This window comes from Fringilla coelebs, assembly GCF_963513975.1.
Source record: "Fringilla coelebs genome assembly, chromosome: 21".
Taxonomy (NCBI): Eukaryota; Metazoa; Chordata; class Aves; order Passeriformes; family Fringillidae; genus Fringilla; species Fringilla coelebs.
In genome coordinates this window covers 8,020,195-8,047,880 of record NC_140047.1, presented here as the reverse complement: position 1 = coordinate 8,047,880, position 27,686 = coordinate 8,020,195, and the positions used below count along the sequence as shown (strand labels likewise).

Genomic DNA, 27,686 nt, shown 5'->3' with positions numbered 1-27,686 from the left:
AGCCACCCCAGCGGTCACCCCCGGTTCGGGGTGCCATGGGGCCGCCCTCCTGTTCCCCCCCGGTGCCCCATCCCCGGCCCCACTCACGCCGGTGCCCGCGGGGTCCCAACTGCCGCCGCTCGGGGCCCGGCCCGGTCCGGCCCCGCCGCGGCCCCCGAGCCCCGCGTGGCCCCGCGCGGGCGGCGGGAGCGCAGCCGGGCCGGTTAATCATTGACCCGCTGTTTGCCCAGGCCCTGCGGGCGCGGCCGCCCCGGCCCGCAGCACCGGGGGGCTCTGGGTGCGCAGGGCCGGGACCCGGGGAGGCAAAAAGGGGTGGCCAGCGGGTCCGGGTCCGGGTCCGTCCGGTCCATGGAGCCGGGGCTGGGCGCAGGGCAGTCAAAGAGCTTCACAACAATTCGTTCGTGTTTAAACATATGATATGGTTTTATTTTAGAATATTGTATTTACATGTAGAATGTGGTGTGTGTTCCGGCTTTGTAGTCATACGCAAAATGTATATAGAATTCTATATATTGTAGCTACAGCTATTATTATTTAACATATGTGTGTGGATATCTCTACCGCGCCCCGTGCACAGGATGTGTGTACGCACTGTGTGCACGTGTCTCACCCATATGTGTGTTTATGTGTCCTGGTGTCTCTGTGTTGGACCTTGAGGTGTTTCTTCACAGTTCCTGTGTACCGCGCTCTGCACACCCTGCCCTCGGGAACAGGTGTCAAACACATGGGTACAGGTGTAAAACACACCCAGAACAGGTGTGAAACACACGGAGCAGGTGTCAAACACACAGCCAAGGACAGGCGCGCACTCACACACACGCTCATACAGGTCTCTGGGTAGGACAGCGTTGTCTGTAACAGGACAGACCTGTCCGTCTGTCCGTGCCGCCGCTCCGGCCCCGCGGCTGAGGCCGGCCGCGCTCAGCGCACGTGGCCACGCCCCCTCGTCACCACGCCCTCTGCCTGGCCCCGCCCCCGCCCCGCTCCATCTCCGGCCCCGCCCCCCGCCGTCCATCCCGCCATGGCGTCCGCCGGCGGCCCGGACGCGGAGCGGCCGCACCCCAAGCCCTTCCTCATCGGCGTCAGCGGCGGCACCGCCAGCGGCAAGGTGAGCCCGCCGTGCCGGGGCCGTGCTGGGGCTCGCCCCCGCCCCCGGTAGCCCGCGCGGCGCGGGACCTGCGCGGCGCCCGCAGGGGCATCGCCGGCGGCGGCTCCGGGCTGCGCCCCGGCCGGGGGCAGAGGGCGGGCTGGGGGCCGGGCCCGGGAACGGTCGGGGTCCCCCCGCCCCGCCTGAGCCCCCGTCCCGCTCAGTCCACAGTGTGCGAGAAGATCATGGAGCTGCTGGGGCAGAACGAGGTGGAGCAGCGGCAGCGCAAGGTGCTGATCCTCAGCCAGGACAGCTTCTACAAGGTGCTGACGGCCGAGCAGCAGGCCAAGGCCCTCAAGGGACAGTACAACTTCGACCACCCGGGTGAGCCGCCCGCCGGCCCGGCCCCAGCACGGTTCGGTCCGTGCTCGGAGCGCAGCTGGGTCTCACGGGGAGCCCCTGTAGGAAATGGGAAGTGTTGGAGAACAGAAATGTGCTTTCCCCACCAGAACATCCATATGCCCTTCCCTTGTGCCCCTTGTTACTGACGGCCCTTCTGGAGCCGTGCAGAGGCGCTGAGCATCCCAGCCTGCTGCCTGCTCCACTCCCTGCTCTTGAGAGGCTCCTTAATGAACCGCATCATTCCCCAGATCCTTTCCTGTTACTTCTTGTCCGCACAAACAGCTGCTCCCCTTGCCCGGGGGAGTGCTGTGGATTGTAGGCAGGACAGGGAGCTGCCCTTGGCTGAAGTCTGGTGCCTGTTGGGTGGGTAATGGAAACCATGAAAGATGCCTGGGGTTTTCCAATTGGCTTTTGACCGATAGATGAACAAAGTTGCACAAAATTACACAATTACTAAGCGGGTTGATAAAATTATAAAATGACCGGCTTCACCTTTGAGCTCTTATTTTCATTGTGTTGTAGTTGCTTGTGAACAGCAAACAGTCTCTTCTTATCTCTGAAACCAAACACAGCCATTGTCACTTGGGCAGAGAGTGCTGTGTTGCTAGTAGTAGGAAAGAATAGGCTCCAAGTTCCTTTTTTCCTGGTGAAGTACTGGGCAGAGGGTTTTTCCTTTGGGTTGGGAAAAATGTGAGCAGATCATTTGATACAACAGCATCTGAAAGTCCTTCTCTTTGAACTTTCCTCTCGCAGATGCCTTTGATAACGAACTGATGCATTCAACCCTGAAGAACATTGTTGAGGGCAAAACGGTTGAGGTACCAACGTACGACTTCGTGACACATTCTCGGTAGGCTCTGCTTTTGAGGCTGTGTGGGGGTGTCCCAGCCTGGGGACAGCGGCCTGTTGAACAGCTCTGGGTGTTCCCTCCTGGCAGGCTGGCAGAGACGACGGTGGTGTATCCCGCTGACGTCGTGCTCTTTGAGGGGATCCTGGTTTTCTACAGCCAGGACATTCGGGACATGTTCCACCTGCGGCTCTTTGTGGACACGGACTCTGACGTCCGGCTGTCCCGCAGAGGTAAAGCCCCGCCGTGCCCCTGCTCCTTATCCGTCCCCACCACGGGACAACAGCCAGGCCTTTTATCTCCCCTTCCCAGTTCTGCGAGATATGAAGCGTGGGAGGGACCTGGAGCAGATCCTCACCCAGTACACCACGTTTGTCAAGCCTGCCTTTGAGGAGTTCTGCTTACCGGTACAAAGCCTCTCGCTTATTTCATTTGTGGGGTCTTCTTTTTTTTGGGGAGGGCTAGAGGAGCAGGGTGGTTTGGGAATTAGCTGCTGTAGGGGCAGCAGTGGTGACTTTTGGTATTTGTATTTCACAAATCCCACGTTCTCCTCTCAGCCTCATGTTTTCAACCATTTCAAGCTGGTTGTTAAGGAGCTGAAATGGTCCCTTCTGCTGGCAAAGCACCATAGAAATGCCTGAAGCATGTTTTCTCACTGCTGGCTGCTGGGGCTATTTAATTATGGGTCTCTCTGAATGAAGGACTCCCACTCTCAGTTTATTCTTAAGTCTTGTAGGAAGAAAGAAAAGCTTGGTTTCCAGCAGCCTTTCTTAGAGGGAACACTGGTGAAAACCTGGGGCAGATCATTCTAGCTCTGCTGACTACACCATGTAGTGTGAGGCCAATTTAGGTACTCAAATAATCAAATTAATTTGTAAAAAACCCTATGAGAACAAAATCCAGTGTGTGGATTAAATAAATTGGAAAAAGCTAACTCAGGCACCTCTTGCCCTAGATCAAAGGAATTCTGGGATTCTAAAACTACTCATTAGAAATGCTGAATTTGCCAGCTTTTTTCAGCTGTGGGGAGGAAGAAAAAGCAGGAGTGCTGTGGTGGTAAAGATCAATAAAATGTTATCAGAGGCAGGCAGGAATTTCACATGCACATTGGATACCTTGGCTCTCAGCAGAGATTTAGCAATGGCTTGCGAAATGCTGATTAAAACCAGCTCTTGGCAAACAAACCTTGCCTGACATGGGCAGTGTTTGAAGGCAGCTCAAATGGGTAAAAGCAAAGGACTCCACACCTGACCTGCTGTTTCTACCTGGTAATTCTCTGCAAAGGGACAGTAAGAAGAATCCCTGAGCTTAAATCCAGTGCACATTTGCCAATGTGATATTGGAATTTATTTAGGTTGTTAGCATGAGAGAGAGCTTTAACTTACAACCCTGGAGCACCAGGCCCTTCCATCTTTGCCCAGTGTTCTGGCCTTTGGTTGCTTCTTCCTGGAATGAAGCTGACTTTTCCCATTAACAGCCTCCTCCACCACTGTTTCTGTTTTGCAGACAAAGAAGTATGCAGATGTGATCATCCCCCGAGGAGTTGACAACATGGGTAAAAGGGAGTTGGGTTCCCTCATTTCCCTGGGGAGACACCTTTGGGGTTGGGAAGAGAGCAGGAGGCACCCTGCTACCTGGAGTGCCTGCTCCTGAGGAAGGGGTTTTTGCTGGAGGGGAGGGAGCTGCTCAGCCTGTGGAGGGCTGGAAAAGTGACCTGTTGAGGTCTGCCCTCAGTGCAGACAGCAGGCAGAGTTTCATTTAAGGGCTCATTAAAACTTGAGCAAGGCTGGATGCTCCACATTTTCTAGATAACTCAGCCAGGAGAGCCTTCATGTCCTCTATTCCCCGTTCCTCTCTGCAGTTGCCATCAACCTCATCGTGCAGCACATTCAGGACATCCTGAACGGGGACATCTGCAAGTGGCAGCGGGGGGCGCTGAACGGGCACGGCCGGACGTACAAGCGGCCGTTCCCGGAGCAGGCGGAGAGCGCCGCTGTGCTGGCGGCCGGCAAGCGCTCCCACCTCGAGTCCAGCAGCCGCCCGCACTAGCCCGGCACGGCCCCAGGATTTGCCTCTGGTCCACACCAACACTGAAGACAACTTTGGGAAAGGACTTCCACAGAATGGTTGGTGAAGTGCCCCTTAAATCGTCCTAGCGGTGGAGGGGATCCTGGTGGGAATCTTCTCACAGAGGGGAGAGGAAGGGCTTGGCCTTCCATCCTGCTTCCCTCCAAACCCCTCCTTGTTCTCTCTGAGATGTCTGGAGTTGTTACTTGGTGAACTGGTTAAAGGCAGTGTTACTTGCCTTTTTTTTTAATTTTCAGAATGAGATCTAATGCTGAAGATTCCCCTGAAAATTAAGCACTATCAGGTGACTAGCAAGATACCCCATTTCCCTGATGATGGTCATCTGTAGCAGGAAAATCATCTGCCTCTTGGGTGTTTTTCTCTCTATCCAAGACTAGCTCACATGCTGTTAATTTTAACAGGCTCTTACTCTTTTTCTCCACCTTGTTGGCACCTTGAGTTGTGGCCATGCTCTGCTGCTGGCCAGCCTCCTTCCAGCCTGTAGAGGCACCTCTCCCTTGAGATAGGGGTGAGACAGAGACTGACTGGGAGAAATGGGAACTTGCAGTTCACCAGGGGACAGGCCCAAGAAGTTTAGAGGTTCTAGTGATTCCTAATTTATTCCTTTCCAAGCTCCTGAATCTTGCTACACTGTTTGGTTATTTTTTGTACCCAGTGTGCTTTACCACAGTTATTGAATGTGTGAGCTCCAACTGGATTGAGTTGCTCATGGAAACAGAACCCTGACCTTGTCAGTATTAGTGTCTTTAAGTGCATTTCTGTACTGCTGGTTGCAAATTCTGCTGGGCAGAATCCGTCCACTTCCAGAGATGGCTGGTGAGGTCAGCAAGGGGGAAAACTGGGAATTGCAGGACCTCCCTCCTGCTGGCACTGGCAGCTGCCTGGACACCCTCAGACAGGGTCAGAGCACTTGCCTTGCACTCCAGCAGCTTCAACTCAAGAATGTCTGGCTTTCTAAAAAGAGCAGACAAGAAGTACAAACAGTGATATCCCAGTTTCTGTAGTTTACCCCAGATAAGTGATACTGCAGCAGCATGAAGAGTCTGTTTGGAAAAAACTGCAATGAAGTGCTGGTTGGACCTTTGAAAATGTCCTTGTGATACTGTTCTTGAGTCTGGACTTAAGGTGTAATTTTGAGAATGAGGGGGGGAGGGAAATGTTACTAAGAGGAACTTTTTCATATTTGGTAATTTTCTAAAAGCAGGGTTTGTTGTTGGTTGTGGATGTGTGTTACTTTGGCTAATAAATAAATGAACAGTGATCAGAAATGACCATTTTTATAAAAGGCAATTCTGGTACATTCACTATGCTAGCAAAAAGGCACAGAAAGGAACACTGCTGGAGGGGCTCTTATATTCAACAGTTCTTTCTCCCCTTAACTCAGAATTGTTACCTTTGGGTCTGTTTTGGCTGAAAATTTAGAGAAAAAACCCCCAAACTGCCTTAAGAAAGGCAGTCTGTACTTCCATCCCTGTAGTCTTCTCAGCCTTGGAAAGGGGTGAAGAGTTGGTGTCTCAGTGATAGTTCAGTGGTTCTCCTGCAGTGCCCAGAAGGCAGAACATTTCCTGACTGCTGCTGGCTGCTGTCTAGCTCAGGGTGACAGACTTAGAGTATGAGCTACTGCACTGAAGCATTAGCTCTCAGGGCTGATTCCAGTAGGAGCAAAATAGTCACTAAAACCTGCTTTGAATGACTGTGGTGTTGGATCATACCTTCCTCAGGAATGGGGGGTGGGGGAGCCTTGATTAGAATTTTTTAGAGCAGTGAGGAACTGCACAGCCCCTGGGGTGTGGGAATGCTGCTCTGGCAGCTTTGTGCTGCCCTGCAGGACCTGCTGCTGCAGCCACGTGGAGATACAGCAATGGAATGTGGCCCAGGTACTACAGCCCTGCTCAGACACCTGGGCAGAGGCATTACAAATACCCCACTGAGTCCCCAGTGCTTCACCTTTCTCTTCTTCTCTGTGAATTCTCTGCTGGTGCAGGCCAGGCCACGGGCTGGGTTTCAGTGTTTTCACCCTGAACCCATGTGCACAAGCTGGAGCAGGTTCCCTTGTCAGCAGGATCTGTCCTACCCTGCCCAGAGTTCCTTTTCCCATGGGATCTGAGGTGTAATGGCAATACTGCCACTGCTGGTAACAGGCCTCAGGCTTCACATCAGTGCCACATGGCCAAAGGATTATTCTGGCTTTGGCTCAATTCTTGGCTTGCCTGAAGCCTTCTTTAGCTGTAACAGCAATTTTTAATGTCTTTTTCTTTTGCTTATCTTCTTAAAACTGATGCTTATGTCAGATGATTATAAATAGATAATAGTAACAAGTCATTATTCTATGCAGAACGAACTATTTATGAATGTAGCTTAATGCTGTGTTTACATAAATAGAAATGATAGCAGAGCATTGGAAGTTGGGGGCAAATAATGCATTGTTGAGGAATGGAGTCATGGAATGATGCTGTAAGGCTGCAGGGCCAGATACTGATTGTTAAAGATGAGCAAGCTTTAGAGAGGGAAAACCTGGGTTTCAGGCATAACAAAGAAAACAGAAAAAAGTATCTGATGTGTTGGAAAGAGTCCATTTATAGTAAGCATATAATGGGATTGCAGACCACACTGCTAGGAAAGACATGAAATAGCCCTAAGTGCAATGTAGTGCCAGTAGGAAGAAACCACCACAGTATTTCCAGGAAAGAGAAGAAATTGTTGCAGCTCTTCCCAGCAAAGGAGCTGGGGTGCTACTGTCTGAAGTCAGCAACCTTCACACGCTGAGGGACAGTGAGGGGTGAATGTAACAAGGGCAGAAACTGGGAACTGTGCTCTTAACAGCTGTATTACTGTTGAGACCTTTTCTGTAACAGCATTCCTTTATTTTCTTCTCCTGTAATCATTAGATCTGGACTAATACAAAATACCTGAAGCGACTGTTAAGATTTCCATGATACTAACAATAAATTCTTGGCTTTGCACAAGAGATGTTTCCCTTGCTGTAGCCAGGCTGGAGTGGTCACTGCTTTCTGATCAGGATGTTCCAGGTGTCCTTCCAGCGCAGGGCCCTGAGCTCCGCGAGGGCCAGCGCGGGCTGCCCGTAGGTCACGGGGCTGAAGGTGCAGTACACAAAGTACACCCAGGAGAACCAGGCTACAACCAGGGCACTGAACATGCTCTTGAGCAGCACAGATCTGGGATCAGAGAGGGAAAGAGCACTCAAGTTACATCAAGGCTGGCCAAACACTTAATCCAAAAGATCTGTGCCTGGCCTGGCTTCCCTAAAGGCAAATGACAGAGTCTGGCCACTGCTGGAAAAACCACTGCTGGAAAAACCACTGCTTTCCCTGCAGTAGCTTGCCCAGGAGAGAGCCCTGGAGAAAGAGCTGTGCCAGTCCTCCTGTTCAAGAGAACTATTCTGCTGAAGCCAAATACCTGCAGAGATGATCGCTGAGATGCTGCAGTACCACAGGAATCAGGAGGATCTGGAATGTGACAGCAGGCAGGTAGTGGTACAGGAAAAGTGTTTTCTCCATCAGGAAGAAGGGTAGGTAATTCACAGCCCAGCCTCCACCACAAATGCCTCCTGCTGACATCCAGAGCTGCCAGGCATCTGCAGGAGACAGGAGATGGCATCTGAGAGCAGGGCAAGGCACCAGCCTCCAGCTGGACACACACACAGAGTGCAGCCAGACCTTCAGGGATGTCGTAGATCTTCCTCCTTCGCCGCAGCAAGTACCACAGGGACAGACACAGGTAGAGCAGAGCAGCAGCATTAGCTGAAGCCCAGGTGGCAACATTCCCAAGGAGGTGGATCTGGGCCTGCAGGACAGATGATGGTCTAAGCTAGAAGCAGGAACATGCTGTGGTTCTTCTAGGTAAGTTTAAATATTACCTACACAAACTTCCTAAATTAAGCTCCAGAATGAGCCTGCCTAGTAACCTGGAACAAAGGTGGTTGACAAACTTTGCTGCTTTAGGACTCTCGTGTAATGGAAGGCATTTAAAGGATGCTATTGGAGATGAACTCATCTTCTAAATGAAATCAATAATGGAAACTATTAAACTGCAATTTACCTTTAAAAAAACCCACAAGCAAACATGATTTAATTAAAAGCAATTACAGTCAAACCTGTATCTCATGCTAAAACAAATACCTCACCCCTCATGGAAAATATATTAATACAGGAGAAGTCCTTGGCTGGAAGCTGCAGCCCTGCTCTGACTCCTGCTCCTGGGGCTCACATCTGAGCTGTTCTGCTTTCTCAAAAGCTTAACAGCTACTTCTGCCTCTTGTACTTACCCCCGAGGTGGGGTGGAGCCAGTAGGCAATATTGGTGTCCATTGTGATCCAGTCCAGGGCAGAGGAGCTGTACTTATGTTCTGTGTCTTCGTTTTTTAATGTGAGTATTTTCCACTAGGAAAAAAAAGGTAAGCAGAATGCTTTCAGCATTGGAACAAGTGGAATATCAGGCATGGGTGAACAGCTCCAGATGTAAGATGTTAAGTTCCTAAGCTGGGAGTGGAGAAATATTTTACATATCTCATATGGATAAAGATCAATACAATTTTTAAATTTTGTTATTAAATAATGTACTTTCCTTAATAAATTTCTAGACAGTAAGGGGCATCAACACCACTCACAGCATGTACCACACATTACAGTTCAGTTTCAGGCAGCTTCTGGGTGCCCAACCAATTTTCCTCCCCCTTTTTTGTTACACAATCACTTGGGTATTCATTACTGGACAGCCCAGGTCTTTAATGCCCTTATAAGTGCATTCAGAAACATTTTTTTACAGTGAGGAAGCCAAACTATCAGCAAGGATTAAACAATGAATTCTCAGGCTCAGAGTCTGCAGAAATGCTCAGGTTCCTGCTCTGCAGCAGAAGGAAAAATGAAGGGAATAACAAGACACTCACCTGCAATTCTGTAAACTTTGCCATGAAGCTGAGATTTTTACTGATGTCCATCTGTGTGGGAGAGTGGAGTTCCACTTCCCTCTCTTTTTGCTCTTGGCCTGGAAAAAAACAGCAGAGCTCAGAAATAACCACATAACAGGCAGAAAGCTAGAAAGGGGAGGGAGCACACAGGCTCCTCACTCTCCCAGGAGCCCTTCTCCAATACATCACTGAACTGCAACAGCACCTGAAGGGACTTTGTAAGGATTCTGACACCATGGTAGAATGAACACACTGAACACACACACAGTACCACCTTCCCACCACCATGAAGTGAAACCTGCTTCAGGAACATGGCTGAGACATACTTTTCCCATATCTGTGCTCTTCCACATTCCACACCATGCTCTGGTGGTAGCCTTTGGACAGCTTTTCTCCAACCACCTCCAGCTGCCGGTATCCCCACTCAGGCAGAGATGCTCCACTGAGCTAAGAGAGAAAGACAACTGTGAACTTGTAAACTGAAAGTTCTACCAATCTGAACTTCAGGATGGAAGAAGTTCCCAGGCTCTGCCTGAGCACTGGATGACAGCAAGGGACTGCCAGAAAATGTGTGAAGAATCACCACACAAAACTGTCTCAATAAATGCTACAGCCATAAAATCAGTGATTCTGGCAAACTTTGTGAAGAAAAAGATCCTTAAGTATTCCAGCTGCTCCCACAGGCACATGGACTCAGCATCAGTTTGTAAGCCCCAGTTGTGTAGAGTGGTCACAGCCTCTTGAGAAGCAGGACAGCTTTGATACTGAAAGGGATGGAGTACCAGTGTGCCAACCCAAAACATGCTCTTTTGTCACACTGAACAATTGTTTCCTTTAATTTACTTACTTGGTTATTCATTATAGTGGTGTAGCTATTTTGCAGCAGAGTTTTTGACATTACAAGAACTGCATGAAGCAAAAGCTACAAGCAAATAAACATAATCCACTTGCCTTTAGCACTGCAGAGGTGTTCACATGAACAAACCTCACTTCTGACAGAATTGTCTTCCACACATCCGTGTCAGACTCACGATTTACAATTTCCTACAACAGAAAGATGATTTTGATACATGTTGTTGTCTCAGCTGTTTCTGCTGGAGCATGATCATCTCCTCCCTCTGACCACTCACCACTCTCCACAGGTTCTGTGCTGGCATGGAGATGTTGTAATCAATATAGCAGGAAACTTCTTGGGAGTGGGGGCTAAGAGGGGCAGCAACATCATGCCTAGAAGACAAAAAAAGGAAGATCCTCTACCACCATTTCCCAAATGCATATAAAAAGCAAACCCATATGGAATTGGCTTAGACTGGATTCTGTAATAAAGCAAAAAGTAACTCATTTATTGGAATAGCACTGTTTACTCTGAGAGAGAGCATTCCCCACAACCAAGAGCTGCCAGGAACAGGCTCAGAGGAAGCCAATGCAGATGCCTGCGATGCCAGGCTGAAGAACAAGCACTGATTGTGACAAACAGAGACACTGTTCACTGGGGTTTCCAAAAATGAACAAATTAGATTTGGAAGGGACATAGCAAAAACCCAAGCTCAGAACAACCCCCTTCCTAATCTGAGTGATATTCAAGTACACACAGATGCCCTTTGGGAAGCAATCAGGAGGCAACTTCATACTGCAGGCTTTCAAAACAGGAAAGAATCTCTGGCAATCAGCCACAGCACACCAGATTCTCCAGCACATCCTCCTAACTCATCCTTCAGGTAGGAGCAGGCCATCAAAGTCAGTGGAGTTGGATGTGGGTTAAGTCACGCAAAATACTGAATACCTGCACCTGTCCAGAGTGGGGGCAATGAAAGGGTGAGGACAAAGACTGACAGAAGGGACTCTGTATTTAGGAATCTGCAGAACTACCATGAAATGTGAACAACTGTGAAATCCTCTAAAGGCCACTAGTAGGGAAGAACAGAAGCAGTAAGCAACCATTAAGAAGTTTGTGATTAGGATCAAATCCCACTGCCAAGTCAATCAGAAAATATAAATAAGCATACAGCATCCTTCCTCTGGGTGAAAGGGATGTTATATGGAACTATGAGGTCCCTCCAAGGCTCACTGGTGTAAAAATCCACAAATAACAAGCAGTTTATGGCATATCTGAATGCAAGGTCACTAAGTGGTTATCCTGAGAGCCAACCCAGCAGAATGAGCCAGCAGACTTGGCAGAGCAGAGCAGGAGGAAAGGACTTACGTGTTGAGGTAGCGAGTTGTGATGCCATGGACCAGCTGCACAATGTGCCCGTGCCTGACGGGCCGTGGGGGGTTACTCACCACCAGCTGCTGCCTGGGGAAGGGACACCCGAGAGCAAATGGTTAAATTGGAAATGGTTAAATTATATGCATCTTTATATAGACAACAACCTTGTCATGACCAAGTTGTTAGGTCAAGAAGCTGCAGGCTGGGACAGACATTTAGGCAAGAAAATGAGAAATTAAAGCAATATATAGGTTGTACCAGAATGGAAGCAAAGCTCATCAAGGCAAAGGTGAGTTAAGGGCAGAATGAGTCAGAGGATCAGTAATGGGATACTGACACTCCAGGCATTAGGTCAGTGGTCTGAATCCAGGTCAGTCAGGAGTGAATTAAGGTTATTACTGTCACACAGCTGTTTGGTGGCTTGTGTGAAACACCGAGTGCTTCACTGAGTCTGATGGGTGCTGCACTACAGCTGGTGTCACTTTGGCAGAATTATAGGAGAGATCAATGGCTTTTACACCATATAAACTCTCACCTGGCTTCTGGACAGGGCCATGGCAAAGGGGAACTGCAATTCACTGAACTGCTGCCTGTATTTTACTGTTCCATAGAAGAACTTCACATCCTCCAATGCTCATAGGAGTCTTCTGAGTTTGAAGAATTTTAAGAATATATTTGGGGTCTGTGGTTCTGTTAGAGTCCCTGTTTTAAAGTATGCACTATGGACAAACTTTCCCAATGTGCATATGATTTCTAATGGCACATAGTCCTTCTGATGGGACTCTTTATATAATTCTCAGAACAACATAAGAAACCTACAAAGCAACTTTTTGATCAGTATGGAATTATGTCACTCAAAGGCTTTTACTGGCAAAACAAGGACAGAGAGTCCTGCTCTGCACTGACAGTGACAATGGCAAAACACTTCAGCACAAACCAGGCCCCAGGTACAAGCACCACTTGGAATCCTTCCCTATGTGGCAGATTTTACAGCTCATTCCACATTCTAATACAAAGAACTACTCATTTTTCAAAAATGTTTTCTACTCTTTTCTGAGACTTATTCAAGTTTGATAAAACTCAAGACACTCTAACACCAAGGCTCACACTTCAACAAGCAGAGCTTCCTTTTCATGCAAAACACCTGAAGAATCTCCACTGGTCCTGTGAGTCTTTCAAGTTCCACTTGTGCACAACACAGCCCACATTCTGGGAGGAACAGTTCAGACAGGATTTTAGAGTCCTGGGTAATGCTTTTACCACATTGAGAAGGATTGTGCAAAGAGCTGAAATCACTTGCTCAGATCACACCAGGTTTCTGCACCCATAAGCAGAGAAGAGTTATGTCCAATCCAATCCAAGCCTTGGTTGTTGGGTTTTGAAAGCACAGAGGTTGAATTTAAATCTCTTGCATACTCACATTCCAGGATCTTTGACAATCCACCAGTTGTTCACATCCTTGAAGGGATAGCAGGTCACCTGCTGCTGATGGGAACTCCCTCGGCCATTCTCATACCTGCACAGGAAGTAACAAAACCCCAGAGAGGTGTAAAGGCACATCTCTGTGCTTACCAGTGCCAGCAGTACAAACCAGCACCCCATCACTGACTCTGCACAGCGACTCTGAAGGATTAATGAAAACACTGCCAGGACCCAAACTGCTAGAGTTGGACTGGCAGGTGAAGCAGCAGAGCTGACCCTCCCCAAGAGACCCAGGCAGATTCCTCACCTGATGGGGTAAGTGTTGGTGTGAGAGTGGAGCCAGCACTGCATGGGCTTGCCCAGCACGTTCCGCAGGGTGATCTGGGAGCCGTAGGCCACCTCCAAGGGCTGACCCTGAGTGATTCGAGCCAGCCCACCCTGAGAAGGGCAAGGACAGGGTAAGTACCAAGAAGAAAAACCAAAAGGCTGTTTAAATTTTATTGAGTCACATGCCACTTCAACACAGCAATATCTTCACACAGTGCCTTCTCATTTGGTTTTATCTACCAAAATCACGTCTTGCAACACCATACTCAATAGACAGTACCAACACCTAAAAAACTAAAATATCACAGGGTCTCAGGAAATATCCCTAAAGCCATGTTCTAAAAGACAGGCTAAGCACTCCTATAGTATACCATGTCACCATGTGAGAGTTCTAGTAATACCATATCTAGTTCTGTAGAGTTTCCTGTAGGAAGGAATAAACCTTCAGCAGAACAGTGAATATATTGCTCCTGCTTCATTGGGAAAAGGTTTTCATCTGTTATTAGGATTTCAGTCATTATTGCTTTACCTTACAGTCAAATGACATAAGAGATAAAATATGCAGGAATAAAGGAACAGGATTAAACACCACCTAATAGTGAACATTTCCCTCTCTTGTCTCTAATAAATCAGTTCCAAGACCACATTTTCCTTTACCTCCAAGCTGGCTTGGAAAGCACTTGTCATGATCTGGTCGTGAGGCCCAGAGCGATACAGCAAAGCCAAGTGAACGTAGAAGAAGGAGAGGTACAGCCCCATGGGGATGATGATGAGGGCCAGAGCCCGGGCTAGAAAATGGCACAGCAAGGAAACCTGGAAGAACGGAGAAAGCTCACTGGTTTCATGCTCTAGATATTAAAAATTCCACTTAGCTTTATTTGTTTGTCTTCTCTAAGTTTTCCCCACTGCTCTCATTCAGCTGTAACTTTGTGGACAACTGGGTAACTTCCAGCAAGGATTTGAAGTGGAGCTGGCAGGAGTGTGTGAAACAAGTGCATGTTCTGAGTCACACATCACCAAGACATGGATAACAGCAGAAAAGACAGTCACACACACATATTTTTGTTAAACTTAATTCCATCTTCCCCAGCAACTGAGCTGGGAACTGTTCTATGACAGGAGGGTTTCCAGACAAGGAATTTTAGACAAAAGCCAGCTACAGACTGCACTGTTATCTGTGGGCTTGAAAGGCTCCTGCAATGAAAAGTGATATAATATATCAAATAATATATTTTGCATGCTGTGCTACGTACATTTGACAAGTTCTGGTCTCCTATCATGTGCCAGAAGTGGAGTCCTGCAGTGGCCAAGAGCAGCATATAGGTAAACAGGCCCATATATTTCACTCTGAGAATAAAGTGCATAAAAAACAAACATGGTTAAAAACTACACAATTAACTAATACAAGTATTCTAACATTCTCTTGAACAGTAGGCATTAAAGTCCAGGTAAGACACCATCACTTACCCAACTGCACAAGAACAGGCTACTCCAGTCAGCAGGAGCCAAAACCACCAGCTTCCAGAGAAGGCACTTAAAGATAAATGTATGAAATCACTTGCTAGGCTCAATTTAAATATAATTTTATTTTGCTAAGGATTATTTCATCTGCTGCAAGGATCACAGAACAAAAGAGACAAATATCTCTCAATTCAGTGTCTGTAAACAGTTCCAAAGGAGAATTAAGTGACCTGTTATCATCAGTGTTTCTGTGCACAGAAGAAAACCTTCCAGTAAAAAATCTGGGTGGGCAAAGAAATGCTTCCAAGAGATTTTATTTCTATTTTAAAATTAAAAAAGACAACCCTGCTAACAGTAAAAGCAGTCTTTAACACTGCTCAGGAGAAAAATTCTGGGGCAGCCATATGAGAGGGTGAAGCATTGGATTTTACAGACAGGTGAAGTGAGTTTCAGAATGGTTAAGAGGCATAGAAAAACACAGTCTGTGAAGAAAAAAAAAATAAAGTCACCATGAGAAGATCCAAAAGGGTAGGAGACAATCCAGCTTTACCTGTGCTTTTGCAAATTGTAGAATTTCAGGTAGGACAAAACTGCAAGCAGGATAAAAAAAATCAGTATTGATTCCAGAAGCATAAACCTTGATTGAGTGATCAGAGAGTTTTCTGGTGGAAAAGAGAGAAAGACACAAAATTAGAGAAACTTGTCTATAGGCAAGTGCTACCTCAGACAACCACACTGTTATCTAACAGGACCTTCCCTTTTAGGGACAGACAGCTCCTACTGGCTGTAACGGGCAAGTGCTGGGTTCAGAGGGACAAAAACCCTCCAGCAGGAGAAAATTACATGGACATAACTGTTTCCAAGATAAAGAGGTGGGCAAGCAGTGAAGTCTATCAGGAGGCAGATAAAGCTGCTGCACTTCCTACAAAGGCAAAGAAAATCAGTCCTGGGAGATCCAGAGAGGTGCTTCTCCAAGCAAAGAGTCCAGGCAGCAAGCACAGCAAGCAATGAGCACCACAGCAGATCTGCAGGAAAGGGAGCTGCAATGAGCCAGAATCAGAGAAGCTGGTAGCCAGGAGAGGTTTCTCTTATCAGGCAGCTAAAAAGCAGCTGAGAGGCTCTTTCCTTTTCAGGCAGCTGCCAGCAGCCCCTCAGAGAAAACAAAACCAGCTGGGTTGTACACACCAGAACAGTGTCAAATCACAGTGCTAAGGACACAGGCTGGTTTGCTGCAGTTTGGACTTGAAGAAATTTGATGAGCTCTGACTGCAGTTGAGTTGTCCTGCTGTTAAAAGCCAGTATGTTGTAAACCCTGTAAACCTCAGCAGAAGGGAGTACAGGCCTCCTTGAATACAAGAAATGTGGTTTCCTGTGAGGCTTCTAAGGCTGCCTACTTTGGTTAATAATGAAAAGAACTTGTATAAAGCACAGAAGGGCAGCCTGCTGCAGAGCTGTGAGGATGGAGAAGACCAGGGAGGCTCAGCACAGACTGGCACAGGCCAGGGCTGATCTGTTGTTGATGTTTTCTGGGGAGATGCTACTCCACCCTAAACTTTCCTAAGGGGAAAAGGGACTCTTCTCCCAATGTATGAAGAATAGGGCTCAGCTGAACAATCTTACCCAAGAGAATCAGAAGAGCAGCTCCAAGTGCAGCACAGTGGGAGAAGTGCAGTTCAGCCAAAATCTGGTAGGCTAAAGGCACACAGAGAGCACCAGCCAGGGCTGGCAGGAGCCGCAGGGACCACACAGGAACATTCATGCTGTATTCTGAAACAGAACACAGGAAACACTGATCCACCACTCTGGAGACTTAACACCAGAGAGGACAGACCAACACAGAACTTCTTCATTGCTAGAGGAATCTAACTCCTACTTGCACTGATTTGTCCATCTTGTATTAATCAGCTTAAACTGTTTAGCTGATTTAGAAAGCCTGTGCTATGAATTCATAGTGCTTTTAACTTGTGCTAGAGACCTGCAGAAGACTTGTTTAAAATGAGAAGTGAAGATATTGGAAAAGTGTTATTTCCACTAGACAGGCAAAAGGAACCTGTCAGTTGCTGAAATTCTGCTTATTTTCTCTACAGAATGAGACAGTTAAAAACAACTCTTACCAGCTCCAATCCTATTCCATAGGAAATTTCCATCAAATCCTCCTAAGTAACCTACAACATAAAGAAGAGAATTTCCAATCTCAAAGCACATATAAGACCTGGTGCTAAATTGGGAACCATTTCCCAAACACACAGCTTTTCCTTGCATGAAGGCCCTCTTTCCCAAAAGGGTCCTCTTTGATACTGCTCTGTCTGCAGCAATACTTGAGAATGTGCAGAGGCACAAAGACTATAAACTGGGAACAAGGGATCCTCAGTGACAGAGCCAGATGTATATTTAATCCCTCCCACCCATACAGACACTTTGATGTTGTGATATCTCAGCTACAGAAGGGAACTGAGGCTATTTCTTGCACTAGCAGTTCTCATCTTACTTTTCTCTTTATCCAAAGGATTGGATTAGAGAATTCATCTTTATCCAAAGGACTGGATAAAAATGAGGTGACGGATACATGGCTTCATCATCCCCCCTCTATTTGTGCAACAGCCCCCTAACAATCCTAAATAAAAGAAAACTCAATTCTCTCTACATCAGAGTCTCTCATCTGCCTTGTGCTTTTCCCCCATCAGTGGATTTAATGATTCATTTCGAACCAGCACCTCTCTTTTCCACAGCAACCAGCAACAGGCACTTCCCAGTTCCAGGAGACCCTACCTCCCAAGGCCAGCAGCATGTGGCCAAAGGGTGGGCCACTGTCATCCACAAAGAAGATCCTCTTCATGTAGAGTGAAACAAATTGGCCATAATAAACTTCATCGAAACTGAAACACCAGAGGCAGAAAAATGTCACATCTAATGGCAATTATCCTGCAGGGATACTCAGAAAGCAAACACCAGCTTGTTGGCAAGGAAGAATGCAAGGAAGCACTGAGGCTTTGCCCCTTCTCCTCAGGGCGTTTTATTAGGGAAGGATTATCACTGTATTGGCATTGTTCAGCCTGGGAAAGAGAAGGCCCACAGGGGTGGCCTTATTGTGGCTTTGTGGTACCTGAAGGGAGCCTACAAGGAAATATGGGCTGAGACTGTAAGAGCCTGGATGGCAGGACAAGGGGGAATGGCTTCACTCTGACAGAGAGTGGGTTGAGATGAATTTTAGGAAAGAATTCTTCCCTGTGAGAGTGGGCAGGCCCTGGCACAGGGTGCCCAGAGCAGCTGTGGCTGCCCCTGGATCCCTGGAAGTGCCCAAGGCCAGGCTGGAGCACCTGGGATAATGGAAGGTGTCTCTACCCGTGGCAGGGGGCAGAATAAGATGAGCTTTAAGATCCCTTCCAACCCAAACCAGTCTGGGATTTTGTGATTCTATGATTTACAGAGGCTGACATCAGTCAAGCTGTGCTCTTCTGCTCCTGCATTCTTGCTCACAAATGTTTGAAAAACAAGTCTGTGTCATTCAGGAATAAAAGAAACTCATTACTCACACCACAGCCCGTGGATAGCAAAGCCCCCAGAGACGACTTATTAATCCCATCACAGTCAGGGCCACAAGGCTCACATTGATCTTTGCAGTGACCACAACTGGCTCCTTCAGAAATCCCAACATCCTGTCAGAGGTTTGTCTGAACCTTTGAGAGCAGAAGGGAACAGCAGTCACCCTTTGGCTCACAGAAAGCAACAAGCCTGATTTCTGCTACAAGCAGCTCATGGTAATTAATTTCCCAAAATTCTCTTGCTTTTCATGTTTTTGTGTTTCTATTCTATCTACAGGACTAGTAGTAAAAACAAAGTTACTGAACTGACACACTTTTCATCTGCCCTGCTTCTGCCTGCAGTAGTAAACTAGAAACCTTGTTTATTCTTACACTGGTTCTGCAGAAACACAGCAGCTTAATTCTCCAGCCTGTATTCTGATTTGAGCAAAGCAAACCTCACAGGCCAAATTCTGATGCTACTGATGGACAACCCATGTGCTCAGGCACCAGATGACCTCACTAACTGAGCTATTTAGAGCCCAAGTAGCTTAAAAAAACCTCAAATAAGTTACTTCCTAACAAACTGAGGTATTTCTCTGGGAGTGGGGAAGGGCAAATCCCCCAAACGCCCTCTGCATTAGAAAGCTGGTTACTGGAGACAGGTACAGGTCCTGTTTTAGCAGAAGTGCTAAAAGCTAGGTCAGAAAATAGCAGAGAATCCGTGCCGTGCCTCCTCACCTCAACACCACGGAAAGTTACCAGAACAAATCCATCTGCGTGGCTTTGATCGGGGGAGAACAAAGCAACATGTGAGCACATCACCACCATGCAGGGCCGTGCCACTGGCCTGGTTTCTCTCTGCCTACAAAACACAAGCGCTGCGTGGAGCAGAGGTTCTCAGGAGCCCCTGGCAGAGCTGTGCTCCCACCGGGGCTCTGTCACCCCCTGGCAGGCCCTGCGAGCCCGGGAGCTCCTGGTGGAGGCCCTGCGGTACAGCGGGGCCCAGGGCAGGTGTGCAGCACCACCTCGGGGCTCCTGAGAACCTCTGCACCCCTTCTGAGGGGGGAGCAGGGCCGGGATCCCCCACCCCGCCCTGTGCCCCCTTTAAGCTCTCGGGGGGCACCTCAGAGGGTCACTGAGCCCCACCACCCACCCCGTATCCAGCCCTGCATCCTCCCTTGGGTGTTTTTAGGGGCAGCGGAGCACCAACCCCAGGCCCCCCAGGGCCTCGCCCACCCCCCTCAGCTCTACGGGGGGTGAAGGAGGCGAGTATCCAGCGGGACCAGCATCGCGACAGGGAAGAGGCCCGGGACCAGCACTAGGATCGGGACGAGGACTGGGATCGAGAGCCATGCGGGGATCGTGACCAGGATCCGCCCTAGAACCGGGATCGAGATCAGGACCGGGACCCCCGGCCCCGCACGGCCCCGCGCCCCGGGGGGCGTGGCCTTTCCGCGCGCCGCGCTCAACCCGCCCCTACCTGGCGATACCGGATGTGACGCCAGACGCACGCATCGGCACGGGGCGGAACCAGGAAGTGTTTCCATGGCAACGCCGCGCGTGGCGACCGGGCCTGGCCTCCCAGACATGGCGGCTGTGAGGGACCCGCCAGCATCCCGGTCATAACCAGCGACCCGGCCGCTGGAGCTTCTGGGTTGTGTTTGGGGTTTTTTTGGGGGGGTTTTGGTTTGGTTTTTTTGTGTAGGTTTTTTTTTTTTGTGTGTGTCTGTGTTTTGTTTTGTTGGGTTTTTTTTTTTAGATTTGGTTTTTTTTTTATTAACTAAAATAACCAGACAACGGACCGGGGAATTTGAGAAAAGCATAATCTGCTTTATTTTTTTAAATTTTTTTTTTTATTTAAATAAGGAGAATTCTTTCATATGGAAAGAGCTAATACAATCACATATTTGAAAGGAGAAACAATAGGTACTGAAACGAGGAGAAGGGCAATAAAGAGTGTGCCGCAACTGGCCTGGTGATTCCGTGATTCGAATTCCGGTCCGAGTTAAAGTTTCCAAAAAATATAAACAGGTTGCACGTTACACAATTATCCATCGTCTGCCCTTTCAAATATCTGGTCTACATGAAAAGACAAAGAGAGGAAAGGCCAAAAAAAATTTACTATACAGGTCATGAAGTTAAAAGCTGTAAGGAGGACAATATCCCCTTGAGAAACAACAAATGCAATTTATACAGAACCAGAGGGAGGATTCCAGCTAAGGACAATGCCTAAGACATGCGAAGGGGTGAGCGCCTCACTGCTGCAGCTGCGATTCCTGGGGACAGTCAAGGACATCTGGAGCAGCCAGAACAAGCCACTAAACCCAAGGGAGTGCCTATGGCCACTGGAAAATCTGGTGGTCTTTGGATTAAAATAAACAACAAAAATAGCTGGACTCTACTGTCTCTTTTTTCAGCAAAATTCACTTTTTCTGTCCAGGTGCCATAACTAAGCACGCTGGTGGGCGCCATAAATTAAATTTTATTCACAAATGCAACTTTCTTATGAAGAAACTGGGTTGCTGAATAAAAAATAACCAGTGCTACAAGGAATTAACCTGTGCTTAACCAGCCTGGAGCAAAAGGGAGGGTTAAGAAAATGCAACAGAAGGAGGTCCTGGCATGCAGGGGTGCTGGCTGCAGCGTGACTGGTGTAGCCAAGAGGTGAGAGACAGCAAAAACACTCAGCTCATCTGGAATACCTATCTCTAAATACACAGGAACCACAGGGCAGCTTGTGGCTTTGCAGCATTCCTGCAAGGAAGGTGTGGATGGAGTGAGTGCCTCTGCATGAACACCACACAGGGGAGTGCGACGGGCAGCAAACACATCCAGAGGTGCTGACACTGCACAGCTGGCACAGCCAGGGCGAGCTATGGAACATCAACAGCAAGAGCTGTGTCACTGGTGACTGCGCTGCTTCTGCTTGTCTTGTAAAATATACTGGAGTGCCTTTTTATTCCTCTTTTTTTTTTTTTCTTTTATTCCCAGACCTCAGTGTTGATTTGTTTTTAAACGAAGAGCTAACAGCAGGAGGGGTGAGGGCAGCAGCACTGACTGGAGCTGCTGGCCATGGCTCCCTGTGTGACAGGAACTGATCCCACGGGTGCTTCAGACCCTCTGCTGAACAAGAGCAGCAGGCAGCCTCTCAACATTCCTGCTTGCTGCTGCAAAGATGGGCTCCACCTTTCCCTCCCGCTGCACCCTGCACCTTTCCCAGCAGGAGGAGACTGCAATTTGGTAGCTGACTTCCAGTCAAAGCAAAAGCAACTCACAAAGGAACAAATCAGCAATAAATCAACCCTTCAACAGTGCAGACAGCAAGCAGAAGGACCCTCCGTAACTGTACTGAAACGTTCTGTGCATCTCCTTCCTCCTCTCCATGCTGGATTTTTATCAGCTCCCTTGGCTTTTCTGCTCCTTTGCAGATCAGAGGCTTTTCCTTTAGACTCCAGAGCACCACAAACTGCACTAACCTTGGACTAGCTTTAAACAAACAAACAAACAAACAAACAAGCAAAAATATATGCCAGAGAAGGATATTGCACCGTAGAAATTTGGGCTCTAAAACTGCTTTCCATCACACAAAACTCCACTAAGTGAGAGAGAGTCTTGCCAACTGCAGCTGACAGTCACGCAAAGTTGAGAAATGGAATGAAGCTCACATGCATTTCTTGGCCTTTCCTGCACAGAATAATTCAGACATAATATATAAATAGAGCAGTGAAACAATTACTTTTTCACCTAGACCTACAACATCAAATACGTATAAATAAATTCTAGTGTTTTATTCTGTTGGGGGAAGGAATGGAGGGATTAAAAGAGAAAGAAGGGTGACCTTTTTCAACAGGAAGTTTGGTAGTTCTGATGGCATGTACACCAGAGGGACTGCAGTAACTGGGATCTTGCAATAACCCCGTTTCTCCAACATGTTTGACCATTTTGAAATCACACAGGTGGGAGAAAGGAGGTTAGTGTCTTTGTAAAGCTGAAGTAGTGTGTCTAGAGTAGGGAAGAGATGAGAAGAGGGGGGCTCAGGTAAGTCTCTTTAGCCATTTGTTAGATTCTGGGCTTGTATTAGCTAGGGCCAGCTGGGCAGAAGGATACTAAAAAAATCCCAAACAGACAATTCTGCTGTTAATGGTATTTCAAGGAAGAAAATAGAAACAAGGGTGGGATGACTTACTGGCGGTGCAATCTTTGGAAAACACTGGGAGCAGGACTAGCAGATGAGGATGCAGATCTGGGAGATGTCTGAAGGTTGGGGAAATATTTGTCACTAAATCTCAAACCCTGTACTTTAAGGAGATGCTAGAGAGATGCTGGCACACTCTGCTCTGAAATTAAAATCCGTAAAACGTAAGAAAAAAAGAACTCTTATTTTTTCTTAAAGTACCATCCTATCCCTTTCCCTTCGGGTTCTCTGCCATGTTCCATGGGGACACCTATGGAGAGGGGACATTACTATGCCTAAGTTAGTTTAGGTTTCTAAGCTCTTTAAAGCTACTGTATAAAAATCATATTTATGCCTAGCTTAAAACTTCAAATGCATCCTTACAAAGTTACAAAGGATCTTTTTCCAGAAAGGGGAGAGGGAGGAGGGAGAAAAAAAAAGCAAATGAAGAAACAAGAACACCTTTCAGATCCCTTCCCCAATACATTCTTTGTTCAAAATATCTTCTTTGGAACCACCACCAAATGACTTTCTGCCACCCAGCAGAGGCTGATGCACAGCCCGTGAGCAAGCTCCCATCTCCAAAAATGGTTCTGTCCCTCACTTCAGAGTGACCAGCCTACTTTACATTTTGAAAGAGCTAAACAACACAAACCAAGTTAGCTGAAAGTAGTTTTTACTTTAGACTACCATCAGGTGAAGGACTCCAAGCCCTTTCAGGAACTTTTAGGTCCGTCCTAAAAAATCTACGTACACACACGCGCACACACACGCACACACTCACATAAACCAAAAGCAAACAGCCAAAGAAATAAAACCCAACCTCTCCCACTGGGATCTTCCTTGTGTAGATCATCAAATACTGGAGAGGAGTGGTGAGGTGACGATGCTGTACACACACTATATGCAACTGCATCAGAGTAAAGAACCCTTTGCTGTTCACCTGGGGAAGGAGAGGAGAAGGATGATTCCAATCTGCCTCTGTAACCACGTGCTTCCAACCCAAAACAGGAGGTTCCAAGTGTGCCTTGCAGAGGGGCTCCCTTACCAACATATTTCTATGCAAATTTTACAAAAGGCCATGGAATAGAGGAATAGAAAGCAAGACTCGGGGAAAAGAGCAAAGCTTAGGAGAGCAGCCCCAAGGGATGAACACAATATAGGACAAGTCTCAGGAGACACGAAGAATTCGAGCAGCCAAGGCAGGGAGCATGAGAGAGCATCACAACTACAAAAAGTAGTCCATACAGACCCGTTGGCTCTAACCAACTCTTCTGACCCACGTGCTGTGAGAATTTTTTTCTTCCTAACAAATGTTACATTTTGTAAATCTATGATTTACATTTTGGCGGGTGTTTTGCAGTCACTAAAAAAATCCGAAACACACAAAAAGGAAAAATTAAACACCTAGATCTCTATGAGCTTGCAAAAGAAATCTGGTGGGTTTTCCCCTTAAAATGAAAATGCCAAATTTTGTTGTACACAAAGCACCCCAAAGCTGTGTTGAAGTGGTGCAAGTTTCAGGATTTGTGCACTGATGTACTACATATCTTTAGTACACATTTCCTCCTACTACAAGCACTGCCTCTAGCTTAAAACAAAAATACTGAAAAATTAACAAATGTCATATCTGTCCTGTTTTTTTTAATCAAATAGTCTGAAAGGCTAAATCATCTGGGGAAATACACCCAAACAAACTCGAACTCTCAACATAGCACAAAACCATATACAAAACCAAGCAGAGTTTTGTCAAAACACCATTTTAGCTGAAGAGAATAATTTTCTGAAAGGAATGAGGAAAGCAGAAAGAAGGGGGGAATGAGAGAACATATAAAAGTTCTGCTATAAACAAAGATACAGCTTTTTTGTAAAAACCTCAGCTGCCTTTAAAATGAAAAACCTCAAACTAAACCCCTCTCCCCCAGTTGCCACTCTGCTGAGACAGAAGTAGGGAAGGAGAAGGACGGGCTTTGCCAAGTGAGCAATCACAGCTACCTGTGGATGGGGCATGGGGAGGGGGAAAATAAAAAAAAAAATGGCTAAAGCCACTTAAAAGTCACATGATTGGTTTGTTTTAAAGCAAGCAGGTCAATGTCATATCCACTGTTTCAAACTGCTTTGTTGGGAGAGGGGCTTGAATGATGTTGCTGTAGTCAGTCAGTGTGGGGTGGGGATAGATCTGGTGAGATTTTCAGGAGATCCAGTGGGGTCCAGTCTAAGCTGTGGTGCCTCTCAGGCAGCAGGACCAGCTGGGCATCAGAGGTGCTCCTAGGCCTTGCTCTCCTCCACTTTGACTGCCTGAGGTTTGATCGCTCCTGTGCGCACTGGCTTCATCTGGTTTGTGGAGGCTGTTTCTTGCAGCTTCACTGCTCCCAGACTGGCTTTGTTATCATCCACCCGCTGCTTTGCCTTTTGACACAAAAACCAAAGCATTAGCTAGGACAGACACCTCTAGGCAGGCAGAACAAGCAAACTGTGACCATCATTCATGCAGGACATTGAATTTGCTCCTCTAACACCTCACACTTGAGGATCTCAGTGTCTCACGTATTTGGCAATGCAAGTAACTTATAACTCCACAGCAGAACTGAGTAGAAATTAGTGGAACCAATCTCTCCTGACTTTCAAATCACACAGAATTACTCCTGGACTCAGTAAAACACCCACTTACTCGGGGGAAACACCAACTCCCACATGGAGCTTCAGTGACATAGGCCTTTCTGCCTTTCCTCTGCAGCCCAAGGCACAAGCATACGTGTGCAAGAGCAGGTATTTTTGGGCCGTACACAGAACTCAGGTACACTACCTGTTGTACGTAGTGTCCTTGCACAGAGCCCATGCTCACTGCTGGTCCCGACGGCTTCCCGCTGGGGCTGGCAGAGCTAGGCCTGGAAATCGAAGAGTCGACAACATTCATGGAGTAAATTCTACAATGGAATGAGAGCCTTATTCATGTGTGAAAGGAAAAAAGACAGCAAAGCAGCAATAGACAGGGCACAAGTCTGTGCTGTGCAGATCGGTGAGCTCCACAGTCCAAATGACGACAAGCGGGTCGGTTAGGAGAAAAAAAAATAAATTAGTCTCGCAAAAGCCTCAATGGCCTGATGTGTCTAGACATGAGCACTCCCATCTTCAGGACCAAAATCATTTATTCAGTGATCCAGATTTCCCACCTTCACGAGGAACAACAGCACACACCAATTCCAACGTGTCTTTGAGATCCAGTGAACAAGTAACTTCATGCACTTCCCACAAAGCACCGGGTCAGGTACACGCACTGGCCCACACCCAAAATGAAAGCCATGACCATGCATTTACACACAAGTACTTGGACTGAAGTGAGCACGCTCTAGACATGAAAAGCCAGGTGGATCTCGTGCAGGGATGATGGGTGCACCACATTTCTCTCCCATCCTAAGGAGCCCAAGCTGTGTGAAGGTCTCACCTGTACGTGTGTGGGGACGGGACTGACCCTCCGGAGGACATGCTCTGTTTACCATCGGAGAAATGAAACCCTTTCATTTCCATCTGGGAGGACTACAGAGGAAAATGAGTGAGAGAGAGTATCATCTTTGCATTCACAAATCACTCATTACTTCATATAAAAACTTAAGCAGAATGTTTGCCCTTCTCCCCATCATGCCCATTTTAAAAGAAGAAAAACTTTTTCAGGTGAAGAAAGTGAGGCTTGTAAGTGAAATAATCTGTTTGTATTTAAGCACCAAGCCAGCAGCACAAGCAAATACAGAACCTGGAAGTTAACTGCTGTGCTCTCTATCCCCTATAGTAAGACAAACTTATGATATGAATCCATCAAACCAGACATGACATTAATATACCTACTCAAATGGACAAGCTTCACAACAGAGTGAAATATCTGGGCAGTATTCCAACTGTGTCTGGAGCTCACCACCCCTCAAGCACTCTGGGGAAACCTGTGTAAACATGTAATAAAACTGGAGACTCCAAACTGGATCAAGGCAGGATGTGGCTCCCTGGAAACAGAATGATGACCAGCAGCAAAACCTGAAAACTGCTGCCTTGCACTTTGGAGATGAAGGGAAAAGGGTTCCTTCATTTTAAGAGCAATCCTTGGCTTGGATATTTAAGGATCCCAAACAAGCCATTCTCCCCTTTTAAAAGCAAGGAGTAAAACTTCAACGCAGGAGGGGTTGTTACTGAATGCCATGAGCAGCACCAGGAGTTAATCCTTACCTCCCTGCTGGCAGCAAGAACAGAAGGCTGGGATCCAGGAGGGAGGATTCTTCGGGGAGCTCCTACAGGCAGGTTTTGCCCCTGGGGAAGCTGGATGGACTGTGGCAGAAGCAGGGGCTGCTGGCCAGAGCCGTAGCGGGGCAGAGGCAGCTGGGAGCCAGGCACAGGCATTGTCAGCTGTGTGACAAGGACATGTAGTTACCTTAAAGGCAGTAACAGTCTCGTGTTTGACATGCTGCCTCCCAATACCCTGAAAGCACAGCCTTGCCAAAAGGAAGCTCCCAAACAGCTCAGTCTGGCACGGAATAAACGCAAATGACTGCAACAGAGGGACTTTCACACTGAAATGGATGTTCTGGCAGTGCTGCCAACACTCTTTATCAGCTGGGTTTATAACATGCCATCAAGTTAATCTAACTGCCCGTGGATGGGGGCTGTTCTCCATTCCTACAGCCCAGTTTTCCAGTCTTCCTCATGGTCACTTCACGTGGGTCTGTTTTCCCTTCACACAATGGCAATGTCAGTGCAGTGTCAGGTGCTTTGTTTTCACCTTTGAAAATCTACACTCTTACACCAAAATATTCTGAGGACGGGACCTCCAGAGAAAGCGATGGGGACCTCAGTTCCATGTTTCACAGTGACCTTCAAACCAATGATGGACATAATTAGGAGCAATTACCAAAAAAATACTGTAGCTCAGGGCTGAGGCACCTCCTGTTCCTTCTGATTTTCTCACAATTGCTGGATTTGGGAGGTTCTATCGACACTTTAGAATAAATAAATATACCAATCTAAGGCTGGCAAAAGAAACCAAGTTATTACTCGCTTATGATGGATAAAGCATTTCTTCAAATATTTCGTTTGCCAGTGTTCTCTATATTTTCCTCACCTAAGTTACTTTCAGGATTAACTCTTTACGTCAGCCACAACATAAAAATCCCTCTGAAACAAAAAATAAACCTTAACAAGTTGCACAAGATAAACGTAAGATGAGTTTAATAAAA

At 47.3% G+C, this 27,686-nt stretch overlaps 3 protein-coding genes across 12 annotated transcripts in view; 1 reads left to right on the top strand and 2 right to left on the bottom strand.

Annotated features, from left to right (window-relative positions):
- Nucleotides 1-1,003: 1,003 nt before the first annotated feature.
- UCK1 (uridine-cytidine kinase 1) lies at nucleotides 1,004-5,876 on the top strand. Of its 2 annotated transcripts, XR_014616665.1 has the most exons (8): nucleotides 1,004-1,108; nucleotides 1,312-1,471; nucleotides 2,243-2,339; nucleotides 2,427-2,569; nucleotides 2,649-2,743; nucleotides 3,843-3,891; nucleotides 4,198-4,462; nucleotides 4,661-5,876. XR_014616665.1 is itself a non-coding variant. In XM_084219566.1 (7 exons), exons 1-7 carry the CDS (start codon nucleotides 1,022-1,024, stop codon nucleotides 4,383-4,385), a joined length of 819 nt encoding a protein of 272 aa, XP_084075692.1. In that variant the 5' UTR covers nucleotides 1,004-1,021; the 3' UTR covers nucleotides 4,386-5,876. The 2 variants fall into 2 exon arrangements, 1 of the variants encoding a protein (XP_084075692.1); XM_084219566.1 differs by having other exon boundaries at nucleotides 4,198-5,876.
- A 187-nt stretch (nucleotides 5,877-6,063) lies between these two features.
- On the bottom strand, nucleotides 6,064-19,966 carry POMT1 (protein O-mannosyltransferase 1). The gene is made up of 21 exons (XM_084219565.1): nucleotides 19,577-19,966; nucleotides 19,032-19,155; nucleotides 18,303-18,446; nucleotides 17,539-17,645; nucleotides 16,884-16,934; nucleotides 16,390-16,536; nucleotides 15,320-15,431; nucleotides 14,776-14,841; nucleotides 14,562-14,655; nucleotides 13,966-14,121; nucleotides 13,289-13,419; nucleotides 12,980-13,075; nucleotides 11,554-11,646; nucleotides 10,481-10,577; nucleotides 10,302-10,394; nucleotides 9,677-9,797; nucleotides 9,330-9,427; nucleotides 8,710-8,823; nucleotides 8,102-8,228; nucleotides 7,842-8,019; nucleotides 6,064-7,600 (listed from the first exon to the last, which is right to left on the bottom strand). Exons 3-21 carry the CDS (start codon nucleotides 18,422-18,424, stop codon nucleotides 7,426-7,428), a joined length of 2,178 nt encoding a protein of 725 aa, XP_084075691.1. The 5' UTR covers nucleotides 18,425-18,446; nucleotides 19,032-19,155; nucleotides 19,577-19,966; the 3' UTR covers nucleotides 6,064-7,425.
- Nucleotides 19,967-20,102: 136 nt separating this feature from the next.
- Nucleotides 20,103-27,686, bottom strand: part of PRRC2B (proline rich coiled-coil 2B) — a 46,238-nt gene continuing 38,654 nt past the window's right edge. For 6 of the 9 annotated variants that reach the window (XM_084219556.1, XM_084219560.1, XM_084219563.1 and 3 more), the window contains 4 exons: nucleotides 26,683-26,859; nucleotides 25,913-26,004; nucleotides 25,274-25,394; nucleotides 20,103-24,876 (listed from right to left, as the gene is read on the bottom strand). In XM_084219556.1, the coding sequence (XP_084075682.1) occupies nucleotides 24,736-24,876; nucleotides 25,274-25,394; nucleotides 25,913-26,004; nucleotides 26,683-26,859 (531 nt within the window). In that variant the 3' untranslated portion in view covers nucleotides 20,103-24,735. The other 3 variants (XM_084219561.1, XM_084219562.1, XM_084219564.1) reach the window with 3 other exon arrangements.

What these genes read in the sequence shown, in the direction of transcription:
- UCK1 (XM_084219566.1), top strand. Translation starts at nt 1,022, where the DNA reads ATGGCGTCCGCCGGCGGCCCGGACGCGGAGCGGCCGCACCCCAAGCCC. An exon ending in CGTCCGGCTGTCCCGCAGAG is followed by an intron (nt 2,570 to 2,648) that starts GTAAAGCCCCGC and finishes TCCCCTTCCCAG; the next exon opens with TTCTGCGAGATATGAAGCGT. An exon ending in TTGAGGAGTTCTGCTTACCG is followed by an intron (nt 2,744 to 3,842) that starts GTACAAAGCCTC and finishes TCTGTTTTGCAG; the next exon opens with ACAAAGAAGTATGCAGATGT.
- POMT1 (XM_084219565.1), bottom strand. Translation starts at nt 18,424, where the DNA reads ATGTTGGGATTTCTGAAGGAGCCAGTTGTGGTCACTGCAAAGATCAAT. An exon ending in TGCTCTTCTGATTCTCTTGG is followed by an intron (nt 15,432 to 16,389) that starts GTAAGATTGTTC and finishes CTTTTCCACCAG; the next exon opens with AAAACTCTCTGATCACTCAA. An exon ending in TACAATTTGCAAAAGCACAG is followed by an intron (nt 14,842 to 15,319) that starts GTAAAGCTGGAT and finishes TTTATCTTTAAG; the next exon opens with TGCCTTCTCTGGAAGCTGGT.